The following is a 17,673-nucleotide window of genomic DNA, read 5'->3' as shown; positions in this document are numbered from 1 at the left end:
AAAACGCCAGACGCTCACTCCCCAGGATATTGGCCTTTGCTTATTTAAGATTCTTGCAGTATTTATTCTATGCGGATCTTTCGAACATTTACTGCGGGGCTTGGGGAAGGACTGCTAGGCGTGTAGGGCCTGACCATGAAATACGAGTGCAGCTGGTTCGATTATTCATTCATGACTTCCATAAAAGAACGAACCTCATATTTCTTGTCTGCCGAGAACGCCCTCGACTTTGGGATTTCACACGTTTCCTCTTCCGTCTGTGACTTTGACACCCTGAGAATAATTTATGATATTGAAACGAGGGATTTCATTACGGCTTCAATAGGACTTTTGAATCAGTTTGTGCTTTGGTGCGATTTTACGGCGCTCTACATTACGTTCATTGCGCCATTGTGTGTCACTATTAACGCGGGTACCGATGGTTTCGTTTTGAGACAATGATATTCATAGAAATGGGTTGCTTTTTAGTGCAGGAAAATGGAATGTTAGGTAATATTCTGATGCATATAGATTACTCTTTAAACTTGACCTTACAAAGTAATAAATTGGTTGCTATATTTATTGTGAATTATTTAAATAAGTAGGATAAAACTGTTGTAAACCAGCGACCAATTTTCATGTTTCCATTATAGTACCAAACAGACTTTGGGATCGGTTTATGTTTGGTGTGATTTTAGGGCGCTCTACAATAAATTCTTTATCTGCCACTATTAACGTTGATACCGATGGTTTCGTTTTGAGACAGTGATATTCATAGAAATTGGTTGCTTTTTAGAGTAGGAAAATGGAATGTCAGGTAATAGTCTGATGCGTTTATATTACTCTTTAAAATTGACCTTACAAAGTGGTAAATAGGCTTATGTATAAGCATGCTATATTTATAATGCTGTAAACTGGCGACCAATTTTCATGTTTCCATTATAGTACCAAACAGACTTTGGGATCGGTTTATGTTTGGTGGGATTTTAAGGCGCTCTATAATAAATTCTTTATCTGCCACTATTAACGTTGATACCGATGGTTTCGTTTTGAGACAGTGATATTCATAGAAATTGGTTGCTTTTTAGTGTAGGAAAATGGAATGTCAGGTAATAGTCTGATACGTTTATATTACTCTTTAAAATTGACCTTACAAAGTGGTAAATAGGCTTATGTATAAGCATGCTATATTTATAATGCTGTAAACTGGCGACCAATTTTCATGTTTCCATTATAGTACCAAACAGACTTTGGGATCGGTTTATGTTTGGTGGGATTTTAAGGCGCTCTATAATAAATTCTTTATCTGCCACTATTAACGTTGATACCGATGGTTTCGTTTTGAGACAGTGATATTCATAGAAATTGGTTGCTTTTTAGTGTAGGAAAATGGAATGTCAGGTAATAGTCTGATGCGTTTATATTACTCTTTAAAATTGACCTTACAAAGTGGTAAATAGGCTTATGTATAAGCATGCTATATTTATAATGCTGTAAACTGGCGACCAATTTTCATGTTTCCATTATAGTACCAAACAGACTTTGGTATCGGTTTATGTTTGGTGGGATTTTAAGGCGCTCTATAATAAATTCTTTATCTGCCACTATTAACGTTGATACCGATGGTTTCGTTTTGAGACAGTGATATTCATAGAAATTGGTTGCTTTTTAGTGTAGGAAAATGGAATGTCAGGTAATAGTCTGATGCGTTTATATTACTCTTTAAAATTGACCTTACAAAGTGGTAAATAGGCTTATGTATAAGCATGCTATATTTATAATGCTGTAAACTGGCGACCAATTTTCATGTTTCCATTATAGTACCAAACAGACTTTGGGATCGGTTTATGTTTGGTGTGATTTTAGGGCGCTCTACAATAAATTCTTTATCTGCCACTATTAACGTTGATACCGATGGTTTCGTTTTGAGACAGTGATATTCATAGAAATTGGTTGCTTTTTAGAGTAGGAAAATGGAATGTCAGGTAATAGTCTGATGCGTTTATATTACTCTTTAAAATTGACCTTACAAAGTGGTAAATAGGCTTATGTATAAGCATGCTATATTTATAATGCTGTAAACTGGCGACCAATTTTCATGTTTCCATTATAGTACCAAACAGACTTTGGGATCGGTTTATGTTTGGTGGGATTTTAAGGCGCTCTATAATAAATTCTTTATCTGCCACTATTAACGTTGATACCGATGGTTTCGTTTTGAGACAGTGATATTCATAGAAATGGGTTGCTTTTTAGTGTAGGAAAATGGAATGTCAGGTAATAGTCTGATGCGTTTATATTACTCTTTAAAATTGACCTTACAAAGTGGTAAATAGGCTTATGTATAAGCATGCTATATTTATAATGCTGTAAACTGGCGACCAATTTTCATGTTTCCATTATAGTACCAAACAGACTTTGGGATCGGTTTATGTTTGGTGGGATTTTAAGGCGCTCTATAATAAATTCTTTATCTGCCACTATTAACGTTGATACCGATGGTTTCGTTTTGAGACAGTGATATTCATAGAAATTGGTTGCTTTTTAGTGTAGGAAAATGGAATGTCAGGTAATAGTCTGATGCGTTTATATTACTCTTTAAAATTGACCTTACAAAGTGGTAAATAGTCTTATGTATAAGCATGCTATATTTATAATGCTGTAAACTGGCGACCAATTTTCATGTTTCCATTATAGTACCAAACAGACTTTGGGATCGGTTTATGTTTGGTGGGATTTTAAGGCGCTCTATAATAAATTCTTTATCTGCCACTATTAACGTTGATACCGATGGTTTCGTTTTGAGACAGTGATATTCATAGAAATTGGTTGCTTTTTAGAGTAGGAAAATGGAATGTCAGGTAATAGTCTGATGCGTTTATATTACTCTTTAAAATTGACCTTACAAAGTGGTAAATAGGCTTATGTATAAGCATGCTATATTTATAATGCTGTAAACTGGCGACCAATTTTCATGATTCCATTATAGTACCAATATGACTTTGGGATCGGTTGATGTTTAATTCGATTTTAAGGCGCTCTACAAGAAAATCATTGTCTATCACTACTAAAGCGGATGCCATGGTTTCGTTTTGAGGTAATGATATTTATAGAATGTTGTTTTTAGTGCTGAAAAGAAGATACTAGGTAATATTTTGAAGCGTAAATATTAACCTTTTGATTCTGTAATAAGAATTTTCCTTAAACTTGACCTTACCAGACAGTATATAAATTTGTTTATAAACTCTCATGAATGAATAAAAAATTTTATTACTTAGAGTTAAAACTGCAGTAAACTTGGAACCAATTTCCGCAACTTTATTATGATTGCAATCAGACTTTGGGATCGGTCTTTGTCGGATATGATTTTACGGCGATCTACATTACATTCATTACGTCATTATTAACAAGGGTGTCTCTGGCTTCGTCTGGGAACAATAAGATGCATTGAAAATGGCTATTTTTAACACATGAAAGAAGAATGTAATGCAATAATTCCGATTCATAAAAATTATTCTTCAGTTTTATTGCAAGAATTTTCATTAAACTTGACCTTACGAAGAAATAAAATATTTATTTGTAAATGTACTATATTTATTGCAAATGAATAGAAAATGTAGTAGGTAATTATAGTAGGTAGAATAAAAGTTTCATTATCATACAACCAATTTTAGATTTACGATTTACGAATCGAATTTACGATTGTTTAAAAATAAAATTAAACTCGTTAGATTATTGATACAGAATATATTATTAGATTACTGATTCTATTAACAGGATATATGTTCTGTGTACTCAAATCACAGTGTTATTTTTTAACTTCCTGATCAAAATTTGCGTACAATTTGTTCTATATATTATCGTACTAAATTTTAATGAATAAAAAATATAAATGTTTATAATAATTTTAATTATACTACCAATCAAAAGTTTGAATTTTTGTGTAAAATCAAAATCAAATGAATATCTTATATCAGATGAACAATTCTGACAATATGTATAATCGATGCTTTCTGATTGAAAATGAAATTTGAGGCTTCAGTTTTCATCAGAAACTTGGATCAAATGCATACACAATGATTGAAAATAGAATAATGATATATGATTGTTAATGGTAAGTAAAACATCAAATATTAAGCAGTTTTATTTATGTTTAATCAATTCTTTAAATTCATTTTTGCTCACTTTAATTGAAAAAGTTAAGAAAATATATCCTTGTTAATTATAAATTAAGAAGTCTGTATTTATCTTACAATTTAAAATGCACATTTAATCTCACATTTGAGTTTGAACATTCATCATATTTGTGCAAATAATTTTTTTTATATTGTTCTGGTACCTTAAGTAGTTTCAATTATTAATCTTTTAATTGCTTTTCTGAATATTTTTTCAACTACTAACAGTATTAATTGATATTTAATTACATTAAAATTATTGTATTAAATATTTAATGGATTAATACGGAATATTTTCATTGGCGTTATTTTCCGCCATTTAATTCATCTTCTTGACTGTTTTTTTTTTCTTTCGATTGTCAGGATGTTCAAAAACGTATGTTTATTTCAAAATGTTTCGAAACAAATTATTTTGCTTGCAATTTTTTTTATCTAAGAATTAAATTAAAAAAATTTTAATTGATCTATTTTTATAATAAAAATTAATATCAATTGTAGAACAAAATTTCACAATAAAAATAAATTTACAAAAATTTCTTTTAACTGTACGTACACTAAAATACTACAAGGACGGATTTCTACCTTGTCTATGAATAGTTTGCCGTCTCAACTGGAGTAAGAAAAAAAGATTTAGAGAGACAGGGGAGAAAAAAAGATTTAATTTAGCTATCGTGTAATTTTCTTCTATTTTTTTTTTCTTTCTATTTCTATTTTCTAAAATATTTTTTTCCATATTATTTAACAGTATATTTCATTATTGCAATGGAATTCTAACTTTTTCATTGTTTCATCAAATATTGACAGACAATTTTCTTCCAGTGTTCAAACCTAAGGAAAATTCTATTTGTAATCTACAAAGTTTACTTGAGGAATCTGAAATATTTTGCACCCAGATGAATTTTTACTTTTATGATACGGCAAATAGTCATAAAACCCCGAATCGGTGCCCTAAGAAGTAAAACAGGATCGGGCAAATTTTCTCAGAAGTATTTTTAATACAACCGTCTTTTCCAGTAGCCTGCTGATCTTGGACCTTTCTTACATAGCACGTAACACCCCTAAATCCGATGCGATAAATCATAGAGCGCAAAGAACTCTGAATCGATTTATTTTTAGCACTTTTCCGAGTGCTACTGGCTTTTGCACGTGCCTGAAGGTGATACGACTAAATCCCAAGATCGAGTACTTTCACTCTAGTGAAACAATAATGACTTTTTTTTTAACTATTTTTTTTTATATTCGAAGTATATTAAAAAATATAATCATGGAAAAATTCAACTTGTCAATTTTACGTTCAACTTATCACGTTTACTTGTCATTTTTACGTCAAATTTACGTCAATTTTACCATGTTTTAGATAGCTCTGTGCCCAAAAATGCATTTTTGAAATTATCGTTATCTTTCTAGTGGTTCGCAAGAACAATAATTTATAGGGGCAACAAATATAAGCATTGTCAAAAATGTAATGAATATAATCTGCTTCTGTATCCACAATCCAATCAATTGCACCGCTTCCTACAAGCAGATAATTGTAACAATCTGTGAATTCTTAAACTGGATTGTACAAACTGTGAGTATAATACATATACAAACTTTAATGTATAAGTATTATATAGAATGTATTGAAATGCAGCATTTTACTCTCTCGTATACATAGAATAGAAAGAATATAGTAGCCGCCAAAAAATTCGAACTAGAGATTATGCCGAATCACTACGTTTTAGAATTTCTTCAGCACTTCAAAAAGCACTTTTTTAGGAAATGTCCTTCCTCCTGTCTGTTTGTCTATATGTGACAAAAATAACTCAAAAGCGCTTTGAGCTAGACGGATGAAATTTAGTAATCGGTCTTTACTTCAAATTTGCAGATTTGTATCAAATTTTGAGCAAAATCTGCTCAGAGAAAGTTCCTCTGTCCGGCTGTTCGAATACAAGTTAACATGATAAACACAAAACGAGGAGAACTAAATAGATATGATTCTGTATACAAATTTATCATCTATAGCATAGAAACTTGCTAAAAGTTGAACCCAAACTAACAGTGGTTCATCCTTTATCTATCTGTACTTTCAGAAACATATACACGCGATAAATCAGAATCTTGAAACCTGACTTTGGATGGTTTTTCTCTACGAAAAAATGATAGGAAGTAAGATTAATGCATTTCCAGGATTCTTTCTTATCTTTGATCTGGACTTCCCTCTCTTTAGCCATATATTCTTTTATATTATTCCTATTTTGTTAAAATAAACGCTTCCTGATGGATGCACAAAATCATGGAAGGTTTTTGTGTCTGAGAGTTAACGATATGGAGATGAAATGGTTCCAGTATGATGCCTGTTTCTTATTTCTTGGGTTGGTATATTGAGGACTCTGGGACTAAGTTATTTCCATCTCTATGAATGGATGGATAGCACCGTAACCAGTGATGGTGGTCTTAGTTCCTGTCTCCAAAAAGTCGTTCAGATTGCACCGGATACTTAAGTAAGGTGGGGGGGGCAACTCTGGTTATCTTATGAAATAAGTGCTTATCTTTTTATAATTAAAGATTGTATCGCGAATTAAAATGTTTTGTTTCTCCCATTAGGTGTTTGGTCAAATAATCTGGTACTTCCACCAGCCTCATCACCATCAGCGACATACGCTGGTCGATCCCGTCGGTCGTACAGCACACCAGCAGCACCTCCTGGCACTTACTCCTTGGAATTGCGATCCAACACGGAGGGAGCTGCGAAGGTGTTGGTGACGACCAGATCGACTAGCGACTTGCCTTTCCACCCACCTCTGCCCCCAGATCCTAACCTCCAAATTGTGAAAGTGAAGCGAAATCGCATCCTGGTGTCATGGCAACCGAGTCTCACTACTCGGCCACATCAATATTGTGTTTCCTCCAACAATAGGTAAGTTAACCCTTTCTCCTAAAACGAGGTGTCTGTTTTTAGTTAATTTGGCCAATGTAAGTAATTCGGCCGTTTTCTTTCTCTCAATAAAACCATTTTTGTTTGATTCTATTTCATACTATCTGGTACTTGGTACGTTACTGCCATAGAAGAAATAATTTTGGAATCATCTTTTGAAATTGTTTTTGACTTTCCGTCTGTCGCATGTTGGTCTTGAGATTCTGAAGCACGTGAATTTGTAATTCGTAAACGATGTGCTCGCTTGTTGTTTCTCGTTTATTTGAGAAACCTGAATTCGTTTATTTCTACAGTGCTACGCTGGTAGATCTACTGAGTGGCGAACGTTTGGGAGGCATATTTATTGACGAAGTAATGAACAGGATATACGCTTGTATAACCGAAATATCATTTGCCGAATCACTGAGTAAATAGATAATTTACTGTTTGCACTGGAAGCTTTCCATTATATATAACTTATTTGATCGGCATCGATAATAATAATTCTATTTTGTATGTGTGAGATAAACTTTGAGTAATATGTGTGGCTCTCCGCAACCAAAATATTGTTCACGCTGAAATGACAACATCCTATGTAGATGATTATTCATTAATCCTATCCTATGTAGATGATTATTCATTAATGAGAAGAAAAAAAAAATTCCTATTTCATTTCACTCACATTGAAAGGCATCGATGATAATTTTATTTTGTTTCATACATGCGCGATTAACTCCGAATGACATGTGGCATTTACCGTTTACCCTTTTGTTGATTATCAATTTTTGTTGAATAATAGAAAAGTATGAAAAGATTTGTTTATTAATTTCGGATTACTAAACTAATTTTACTCTTTGCACTGGAAGCTTTCCATTATATATAACTTACCTTGATCGGCATCGATAATAATAATTCTATTTTGTATGTGTGAGATAAACTTTGAGTAATATGTGTGGCTCTCCGCAACCAAAATATTGTTCATGCTGAAATGACAACATCCTATGTAGATGATTATTCATTAATCCTATCCTATGTAGATGATTATTCATTAATCCTATCCTATGTAGATGATTATTCATTAATGAGAAGAAGAAAAAAAAAATTCCTATTTCATTTCACTCACATTGAAAGGCATCGATGATAATTTTATTTTGTTTCATACATGCGCGATTAACTCCGAATGACATGTGGCATTTACCGTTTACCCTTTTGCTGATTATCAATTTTTGTTGACTGATAGAAAAGTATGAAAAGATTTGTTTATTAATTTTATTGTGTTCAAAATAAATGATAATAATTGTACTATGCCTATAACCTTCGCGCAAGTGCAAGCAACAGGTTGACCAAGTTTCATCTCTATCGATTGAACGGTACGGCAGGACATAAAATACAAATAAACAAAAATTCATTTATATATATTAGATGCATAAAAAAAGAGAAAAAATAGCATAACTCGTTATTTTGGTAAATATTTGTAAAAATAACACAATTATAAAAGAAGAGAATTAAAAATTTTAAAAATATTCCAATATTCTATGAAAAATTCAAACGGTTAAAAAATTTAAAACTGTTATCCGAAACAGGTACACAGAATAGGGCATAATAAAAATTTAAATAAATGAAATCTTGAACTTCGAAGTATTGACAGCATGCTTCTACACAGGTGAAAGCCCTAACGGCCTTATTTCTCTTTAGGTAGATTTACAAAACCTTTTATAATTCATGCAAGAATCATAAACGTTTTAAGGAAATTCTTCACCTGTTATTGAAGAGCATTGAAATTCCTACTGATTCAATATAACATAATATTTTCTTAAATTCAACTTCTGCACCAAACAAGAGTGCTAAACTTCCCACACTGAAATAACAACGATTGCTTTGCAATACAAGCAAATACACATTTCCGCACTCCAGGAAAGATGACTAAACTAATTCAGTTTGGTGCCCTGCTGTGATACGTTCAACTTTATTTTCAAGACCTTATAGCCCATTTTTTGGTAAAAGTTTAAACTAACACTATTTACGTCAAACCAATTGCATTAGCAATACTGACCGAGTTGCCTTTAGGTACCTTATATATAATTTGGTTTAACATATATTAAACCATTTACTTAATAATCTCATTGACATGCATTTACTCAACTCACCTGTTATGTCCGAAGGTTAAGAACCTTAAATTCTAGAACTGCGTGATACTCCCGGCAAAACACACACACACACACACACACACACACACACACACACACACACACACACACACACACACACACACACACACACACACATATATATATATATATATATATATATATATATATATATCACTACTTTTCTACATATAAATCAGTTATTCTACTCGTAAATAAAATTGAATAGACTTCAGATTTCATTTTTACATTTCTGAATTAAACAAAGACGGGCGTCTTCATCAACGGACCCACTAATTTAAACAATAACGTCTGACGGAGATGTAGTTTTTTAAAAAATACATTACTAATTTGAGATAATAAAATGTCCATTACTAATTTGAGATAAATAAATGCTTCTCCTTTAACGATATTGAAACGCAAAAGAAAAAAAAATCGACACATGCTCTATCAAGTACAAAGTAGCATTTTATGTATTTTAGATTAGCTTTTGCTCATTGTAGTCAATTTTGTAAAAGTTTGATTGTCAATTAAATTGGTTTCCGTCTGTTTCAGATCGAAATATAAAAAATAATTTAGAAAAAATACAGCATTCAATGTTAGAATTTTTATTACAATAAAAATTCTAACGAAAATAAAGATATATTTCGTCTGCAGCATTCATTCTCATTTGCATGTCTATATTAAATTCAAACATCCGATTGGAAACAGTAATATGAACTAATAAACAGGTCTTTTCTACTAGTTGTATAGTTTTCAATACTTAAAAACAATATAAATTACTGTAACTTTTTTTGTAGTTGGTCAGTGGCTACTGAGTTAAACAGACTATTATCATCATGTAACTTCTATCAAAAATTTTCAAAACATAAGCAATATTAATGTGAGGGAATTGCATTGGAAACATATAAAATATCATTAAATGCATGAATCGAAAATTTATTTCATCGTTGCATTTTTTTTTAACCTCTAACCTCTTTTGCCCGTATGCCATACGTGCATCGATTTATCGAATTTTGATAGTTGTAAGCAAAAAATAAACCATTCATAACGATTATAATTCAATATTAAAATTACTTCGAATACATAGATAAGTCAAGTATTCAATGGATTTCCATTCGAATAAAAAAAAATTCCTAAAATAGAAGATGTCATCTTATTAGATAGTAAAGAAAATAAAATAGTTAAATGGTTACATAGAATCTTGGATGAGAATATGCATACTCACAATATCTTTGCATTACAACAAAAATTATTAAAGCTAGAAGTGACTCAGAAATCCAAAGTAAAAGTCCAAAGTAAAAACAAATGAAAGTAGCCATCTCGAGATTTTCTCGCCTGCTTTGTAATAATTGTGTATTATTAACAATTTGCCACTCGCAGACTATAGTTACAAAAGTGAATTATAATGCGATCTTTGATGGTTTCTTTTGGTGATTAATCGCTGAAATGTGGCTAATACAAATCTACCAAAAAATCGAATGTATCTTTTGAATGGCTTTTTCTGACCGATTGATATAAACATTTAACATAAATGTACGATTTTAAGCACAAGATCACATAATAAATTTCATGTACTTAAGTCAGTGCCTTTTTTTTTATTTGTCATGTTTATACGTGCTTGTGAAAGTGAAGACCAGCCGACGGTCAACTCTTTGAAGGGTTTAGTTTCAAATTTGATACATATTGACACTTTAAATGTCAAAACTGTATATTAATTTCAAGTCATATAGTTTTTTTTTTTTTAAATTTTATAGTTTATTTTGTTATCTATATTCGAAGAGCCAGGGTGGATTTCGTTCCAAATTTTTTGAAAATCAATAATATGGAGTAAGGATCATATATCAAATTTTTTCCGTCTAACTAATTGTTTCGAGGTATCGCGTTCGTAGACAGACAGACAGAATTCCTAAAACGATCTTTTCGAACTCAGGGTGGCTTGAAATATGAAGATTCTTCAAAATTTCGAGTTCAAATTTTAGTAATTTCTGCTTATTTACTTCCTGTACCTAAATGGAAATAAATAAAAAGAACTAACTGGGTTTCAAACCGGTACTCTGCAATCTGCAGTGGCCGCGGTGGCCTGGTGGTAAGGTCTCGGCTTCGGAACCGGAGGGTTTCAGGTTCGTGACCCGATTCCACCGAAGAACCGTCGTGTAAGAGGGTCTGTTGCACGTTAAATCCGTCATGACCAAACGTCCTTCCGATAGTGTGGTGTGGTGTGGAGAGGGGGGTGCCAGCTCAGGTGTCGTCCTCGTCATCTGTCCGTGGTTCAAAATTACGAGGTCCGTCCCAAAATAACCCTAGTGTTGCTTCAAACTGGACGTTAATATAACCAAACCAAACCAAACCTGCATTCTGCAGTGTTTCTACCTCACTTAACCTGCATATGGGCTAAATTACTGAATCAAAGACTCATTATACGGCCATATTTGGAAAATACCACGCTTCTATGTACTCTATTCTTCAGCTATTGATTAAAACAACTTTGAAGCACTTGAATTAGAAGTCTAAATTAAGTTTTATTCTAGTAGGTTGCCTTCTTTGAGAGCCATATTTGTGTTCCACGAAGGCCACTTCTAGTAGCCAGTTTGACTATATCGAACAATCTTTTCTGAAGCTCGATCTACCAGTTTTTGATTAATAAGAATTAAAAAGGTTAAGAAGTTAATAAGAATTAAATAATTAATAATTAATTTTTGATTAATAAGAATTAGAAAGGTTAAGAAAGGTCCCTCTGTCAGAGGGAGCAACTTATTACTTTCTTCCTTCGATTTGACGTTCCTAAATCATATATAAAAACTTGTGGACCTTATAATGAGTATTCAAGATAAATCAATAAACAGTTGGCAATTTTAACACAATATTACAATAATCTGAAAATTTAAAAGTATTAGAAAATGATGGAAAAGAAATCTAGGTGGAAAAGAAATCTTCTATCAACAGTTTCTTTGAATTTTTGCTGGCAGATGTTTTCTTATGCAAAAGTTAGATAGTTAATGCGCATAACAGCCATTCACAATAATTCTTGCTTATAAGGCTTAGTTTTTGATAACGGGGTGACTGACTGTAATAAAAAAAAGCATTTGGCAGTGATTGACCATACTTTACATAATACTTACATAATATATATCTTATTAGCACAAGGTATTATACGATATCTTCACTACGTTGGTTGATATTTTGAATGCTATAATATTATAATGAAGATGCCAAAACAATAAAAGAAAAAAATACTTAACAATTGAAGAAGAAATGTATAATTTAGTCACAACATTTAAAACGATCAGTCATTATGTAAGAATTTGTAACATTTCATACGAATTTAACATTTGATTTTTCCCTTTTTCATTGTCTTAGGGGAAACTATAATTCCCTCTGCTCTGCCGAAAGTGACTTGCTGATGCGCAGGAATGGAGTGTCAGTGACATGTGTTGGACGCAAGACATGGCACCTCTTCAAGGGTTTGAAAAGAGGCAGTACTTACTACTTCGATGCGTTTGTTTTGGATGCGGCCACCAATGCTTCTTCAGCCTATATTGGAGTGAGCGCGACCCTCAGAGGTGGGGGAGGAGGAGGAGGCGTTGCAGTTCCTCGCCTTAAGGACGATGCCCTGGCCACATTTGCTTTGGACGAAGCCAATGGACATACTGTCAATATTAAATACCATCCGGGAAAAGCAACAAGTAAGAAAAAATCTTATAACATTTTCTTTTTTAAGAGCGTATCATCAATGGATTCCACATTTCTTTTTTTCTTTCTTTCTTTTTCATCTTCATCAAGAATATTTTTTGTCACATTACTATCATCATAAAAGTATTCGTTGAAAAGGTAAAGAAATGCGGAAAAATATTTAAAATGCTGACGAAACTCAAACAAATCGAGGCACAGTTCTAGTTTATTACTAGAGATATTGGGATATATGTGCCCTTCTATCTTTCATATCAATGTGAGCATTGGGGAATATACAAATAGGGCATGAAATAATCTTAATATTATGGAGACATTTTTTTAGATAACCTAATAAACGAAATGGAGCCAAATTTGCATAAAGATTGTGGATTCCACAGACTATGGAGGAAAGAAACTCAAAAATAAAGTATCCCCAAAAAATATGCGAAAAATTTTGGCACTATAGAAACGTTTTATTTATAAAGAATGTACAGAAAATGGATTATACAAATGCCATGAATTTTAGTGTGAAAAAATACACATACAGAAATGAATGTCATACATTATGAAATCACAGCAAATAATCATTTATTAATTAATATTTGGGTTCCTTGGTTCCACGTATAGCACTTTGAATGTGCTGGCCTTCCATGTGCATGAGATGTATTGGCGACTTGGGATACGTTTTTCATTTCTGAAAGTCTTCACCAGACTGCAAAAGATAGCTGGCTTAATTCCTTAATTAGCTTTAGGAACAAATGTATCCAAATTGAGAAAAAAAAATTGTGGGCGGGAAGCATTCTGTACTTACGATTCAAGTAAGTTTTTTCAATCCTGACATTAATATACGAATTTAACATTGAACAATAAAAACTAAAGTGTTTTTAAAACATGCTTTATTGATATATATATTTTAAAATAGGTATAAAATAGCATAACTAAGATTTTTCATTGTATAGTTTCAATTAATCATATTAAAGATGCAAAGTAAATCAATTTAATCAAAAAGAAAATCAAGCAAAATATGTCAGCTGTAGAAAACAAAATCCTTAACAAAAATGAATGATGTTATGATAAACGCCAAGCATATCAAAGCAATAAATCTGCAAAATATTACATCATTAAGAAGAGAGAAATCAAAACCATTAGCCAAACTTTTGAACATTTACTCATTATATACGCCATTCAAAATAAAATACCAGTAAACAAATAGAAAAATAACCATCCAAAATAAACTATCTCAAAATATTTTATGTCTGAAAAAACCATGCATTATTTTTATTATTTATTGATACTTAGCGAATTTTCTGTTCTCATTATAAAATAATTCTTTTCCAGGTCCCATATTAATATTCGCACAGTCATGCACCGGGCCTGGTCCAGTCAATCTCCATATTGCCCGAGGTGGACCTCTGAAGCAAGACATCATGTCCACCACAGTCATGGATGTTAAAACCTTACATCTGCCTCCCACGAATGCTTCTTCTCTTAGCCTCTCTCTACGCTCCACAACACATCACAAAAGGAAAGTTCGTCTCTGGGTGAGTTCAAGAAAACACTCTGCCCCTTTTCCTGAGATGCCAGAAGACAAAAGCGTTCGAGTGTTCGACAGCCTGACCACTTGTGATTCCATAACCATTGGCTGGAAGATATCAGTGGACGAGCGAGTTAAGTACTGCATCTACAGGCGTTTAGGTGGGCAGAGCTTAACGGAGCCTCAGAACTTTTGTGAAACACGCAATCAAGGCATACAGGTGTTGTGCAGAAGGTATCATCGTTTCAGCAAGAGGCGATTCAACAACGTCATCATGCAGAGGGTGAAGGGCCTGAGGCCTGGCACAACGTACCTTTTTGAAGTACAAGTGACCAAGGTGAAGGGGGAAATGTTACCTTATGAACAGGTGTGGGCCAGGACGCGCGCTGCGTGTTCCAAACACAATAGGTGATGTACCTAAGTGAGTACTTTCTTTCATAAAGCCCTCGTGGAAATTAGCAGACTTGAAAATGACAATTATGACTGACACTGTACGACATTTTTATGTGAAATTTGAGTTATTTCCACTGTTATAGTAAACTGGATTGATATAATGAGACCTACGCCTGATGGTTTGGAGTCAAGATTATTGCCATAGCGTAATGCCTGATGAATGAATGTCTACACTAAAAGCGACTCTGTCTATTATGAAAAAATGCATGGTCAGTGTAATATCATGTAAATCAAGGCCAATCTAATAATGACATGTAAAGCACGCGACTGATGACTTTTATGTACACATATTTTTCGCCAGAGGGCATAGAATCTTATAGTTTGAACTCTACAAGCAAAACATTTATTGTTCACATTTTGGTGAACAATACTTATTTCCATGCAGAGCTTAGAGAAATATATTGTTTTAGAGACATTGTCCTGTAGAATTACTTGTCTTAGTCTTGTAGAACGCCTGTTTGTATAAGCGTTTGTCTTGGAACTAAATGGCCGTTATGTCACCAAGCATTACGGCTTATTAACCAGCATTAATTTTTACCAATGGCCAAAATTGCTTTGTGGATAGTCAAATGTCATATCATTGTGATTGTCTTTTCTTTTTATGTATTTGTCATGAATATATGAAATTACTTACAAACATACCTGCCCATATATGGAATATGCGTCAAAATTCACGATTCGAAATGTTAGGAATAAGTGTATATCGAGTCGTGCAATTCCTGCATAAAACGTGTGGTCTCAATTGCTGCCAGAAATCAGGAATTAGAGACATCTTTGTCAGTAAATGCATTATCAGAGATAATATTTCAGGAATTCATGGACACACTATATCTCTGTGATTGTATTTAATAATTTGATTGCCTTTTAGACGGCATGCTATAATGAAGATATTGCTAAGTTCAGTGCACTCTCGCTATTCAGGCATAAATTTTGGATATTCCAAGAAAAAGCTAAATAATATCATCCGTTACATTTTCGTTTCGAATATAATTAAACGTATTTCTATTAATGTTTTGAAATCCTTGTCCATTTTTTGAGCATTTTAAACATCCTTCCAAAATGAGAGTATAATCTTAGAATAAATTTTGACTTCCTATCCAGTACTGCATGAAATTTTATCTAATTAATTAAATTTTATTTTTATCTTCATTTTGAAAATTGAATATTATGGTAGTAAATGAGAAGATATTTTTATTTATTAGTAAAGTTAAATTACTAGGAATTTAGTTGAAGAACAGTGGTTTTTCTATAACTTATTTTTTCCAAAAAAAACTCTCGCATAAGGAATGCTAATGTAAAAAATGTCAAGATCTGTCTTTAAAATTCTTTTTAGTATTAAGTTAGATTTCTAAATATTAGTTTAACGAATGTTGAAATTTTATATTTTAATAAAAATTTAGATTAAATCTGATAAAATTCATTTTAGTCAATCAGAAGAAGAATTCACAGAATTTAACGAAACCCAATTGTTTAAGGATAAATTAGCATGTCAATTTTTATAGGACAAATTTAAATAACGTAGCTCTTTATTTCACAAGATTTAAATATAATTTAAAACTATCAACCTTTTTGCATTTGAAGTTCAACAATTTTATATATTTTTGAAATTTTCCAAAACGCAACCAAAAAAATTGAATTCATAGATTTCAATATATTAATAATAATTGAAAAATTTTTAAGAAACTGCGAGTTTATAAGAAAACTTTAATAGCCAATTATTAATCGTTTTTACAAGAATAAAGCAATGTGACAAAAAATATAATTTTTAAGTATTAATAATTTTATAAAATACCAATTATGCAATCAAAGGAACCGAATATGTTTTCAGTTTGATATGGTACACTTGAAACCTTTCCGATAACATTTACAATAATTTTTTAAGAATTTTGACATTTTATCGTTTTTTTACTAATAAAAACGCCCGTCGTGTTAAACTAATTAAGAAATATTACCTACCAATCAATTTAACAATTTATGTAGGTGCAAGCTGTGCACAAATAAAACTGGGATTGAGATTCTGTGGGTCATATTCCGCGTTGTAAATTGTTATTTATCAGGTAGCTGTTTGTATATACTTGACAAAATATGGTATGGAAATTATTGGCAATGTGCCATTTAGTGAAACAATTGGGACAAAATAAGTAATGCCATACCGTTTTTATCAGCGGAAGTTCAATTTTCTGTCTTCACAATGATTTTAAGACTAATGACTAAGTGTGATTGGCCTGATGGTATCATATCGGATATCCATGCCTGATAAAATCTGGTATATAACGGTTAGTGAATGTCATTGAGCAAAGTAAAAGTGACAAAACAAGTAGGATCGTACCACGGGTTTCGCCAAACAGACTCATATAGGATTATAATGGTAATCCTATTTCCATTATAACAACATTCTTGTGAAACCGATTTTACAGCCGATTGTGTGTGAGACTGAGTGCAAATCTCAAGATTCATTTTTCTGACAGTTCTACTGATTTTTACATTAATGCCTAAGTGTTATTGGCCTGATAGTGCCTTATCAGTTATTCTCACGTATCCATGCCAAGTGACATCTGGTATTAATAAAGTTATGCAATTACCAGAAGTGATCTAACATTGCCAAAAAGGATCAAAACGTAATCTAATTTTCGCCACTAGAAGGTATTAATGCAAACAACATTTACAGTCAAATATGTATGGAACTGAGTTTAAGTCACGAGATTCAGATTACTGATTGTGCAGTAATTGAGCTAATAATATGGATGGCCTGATAGTGCCAGGTCAGTTATCCTCGCGTAAATACGTTTAAAATGACTGCATCACGTAGCATACCAC

General features: G+C 32.3%; 1 protein-coding gene across 3 annotated transcripts in view; it reads left to right on the top strand.

Annotated features, from left to right (window-relative positions):
- The window catches only part of LOC129981598 (protein NDNF-like), a 186,004-nt gene extending 169,987 nt beyond the window's left edge, over window positions 1–16,017 (top strand). For all 3 annotated transcript variants that reach the window (XM_056092506.1, XM_056092504.1, XM_056092505.1), the window contains exons 4-6: window positions 6,741–7,053; window positions 12,558–12,883; window positions 14,208–16,017. In XM_056092506.1, the coding sequence (XP_055948481.1) occupies window positions 6,741–7,053; window positions 12,558–12,883; window positions 14,208–14,815 (1,247 nt within the window). In that variant the 3' untranslated portion in view covers window positions 14,816–16,017. The remainder of the gene's footprint in view (window positions 1–6,740; window positions 7,054–12,557; window positions 12,884–14,207) is intronic.
- The last annotated feature ends 1,656 nt before the right edge of the window (window positions 16,018–17,673 follow it).

Source organism: Argiope bruennichi, chromosome 8 (assembly GCF_947563725.1).
Source record: "Argiope bruennichi chromosome 8, qqArgBrue1.1, whole genome shotgun sequence".
Classification (NCBI taxonomy): domain Eukaryota; kingdom Metazoa; phylum Arthropoda; class Arachnida; order Araneae; family Araneidae; genus Argiope; species Argiope bruennichi.
This window is presented reverse-complemented; position numbering and strand designations above follow the sequence as displayed.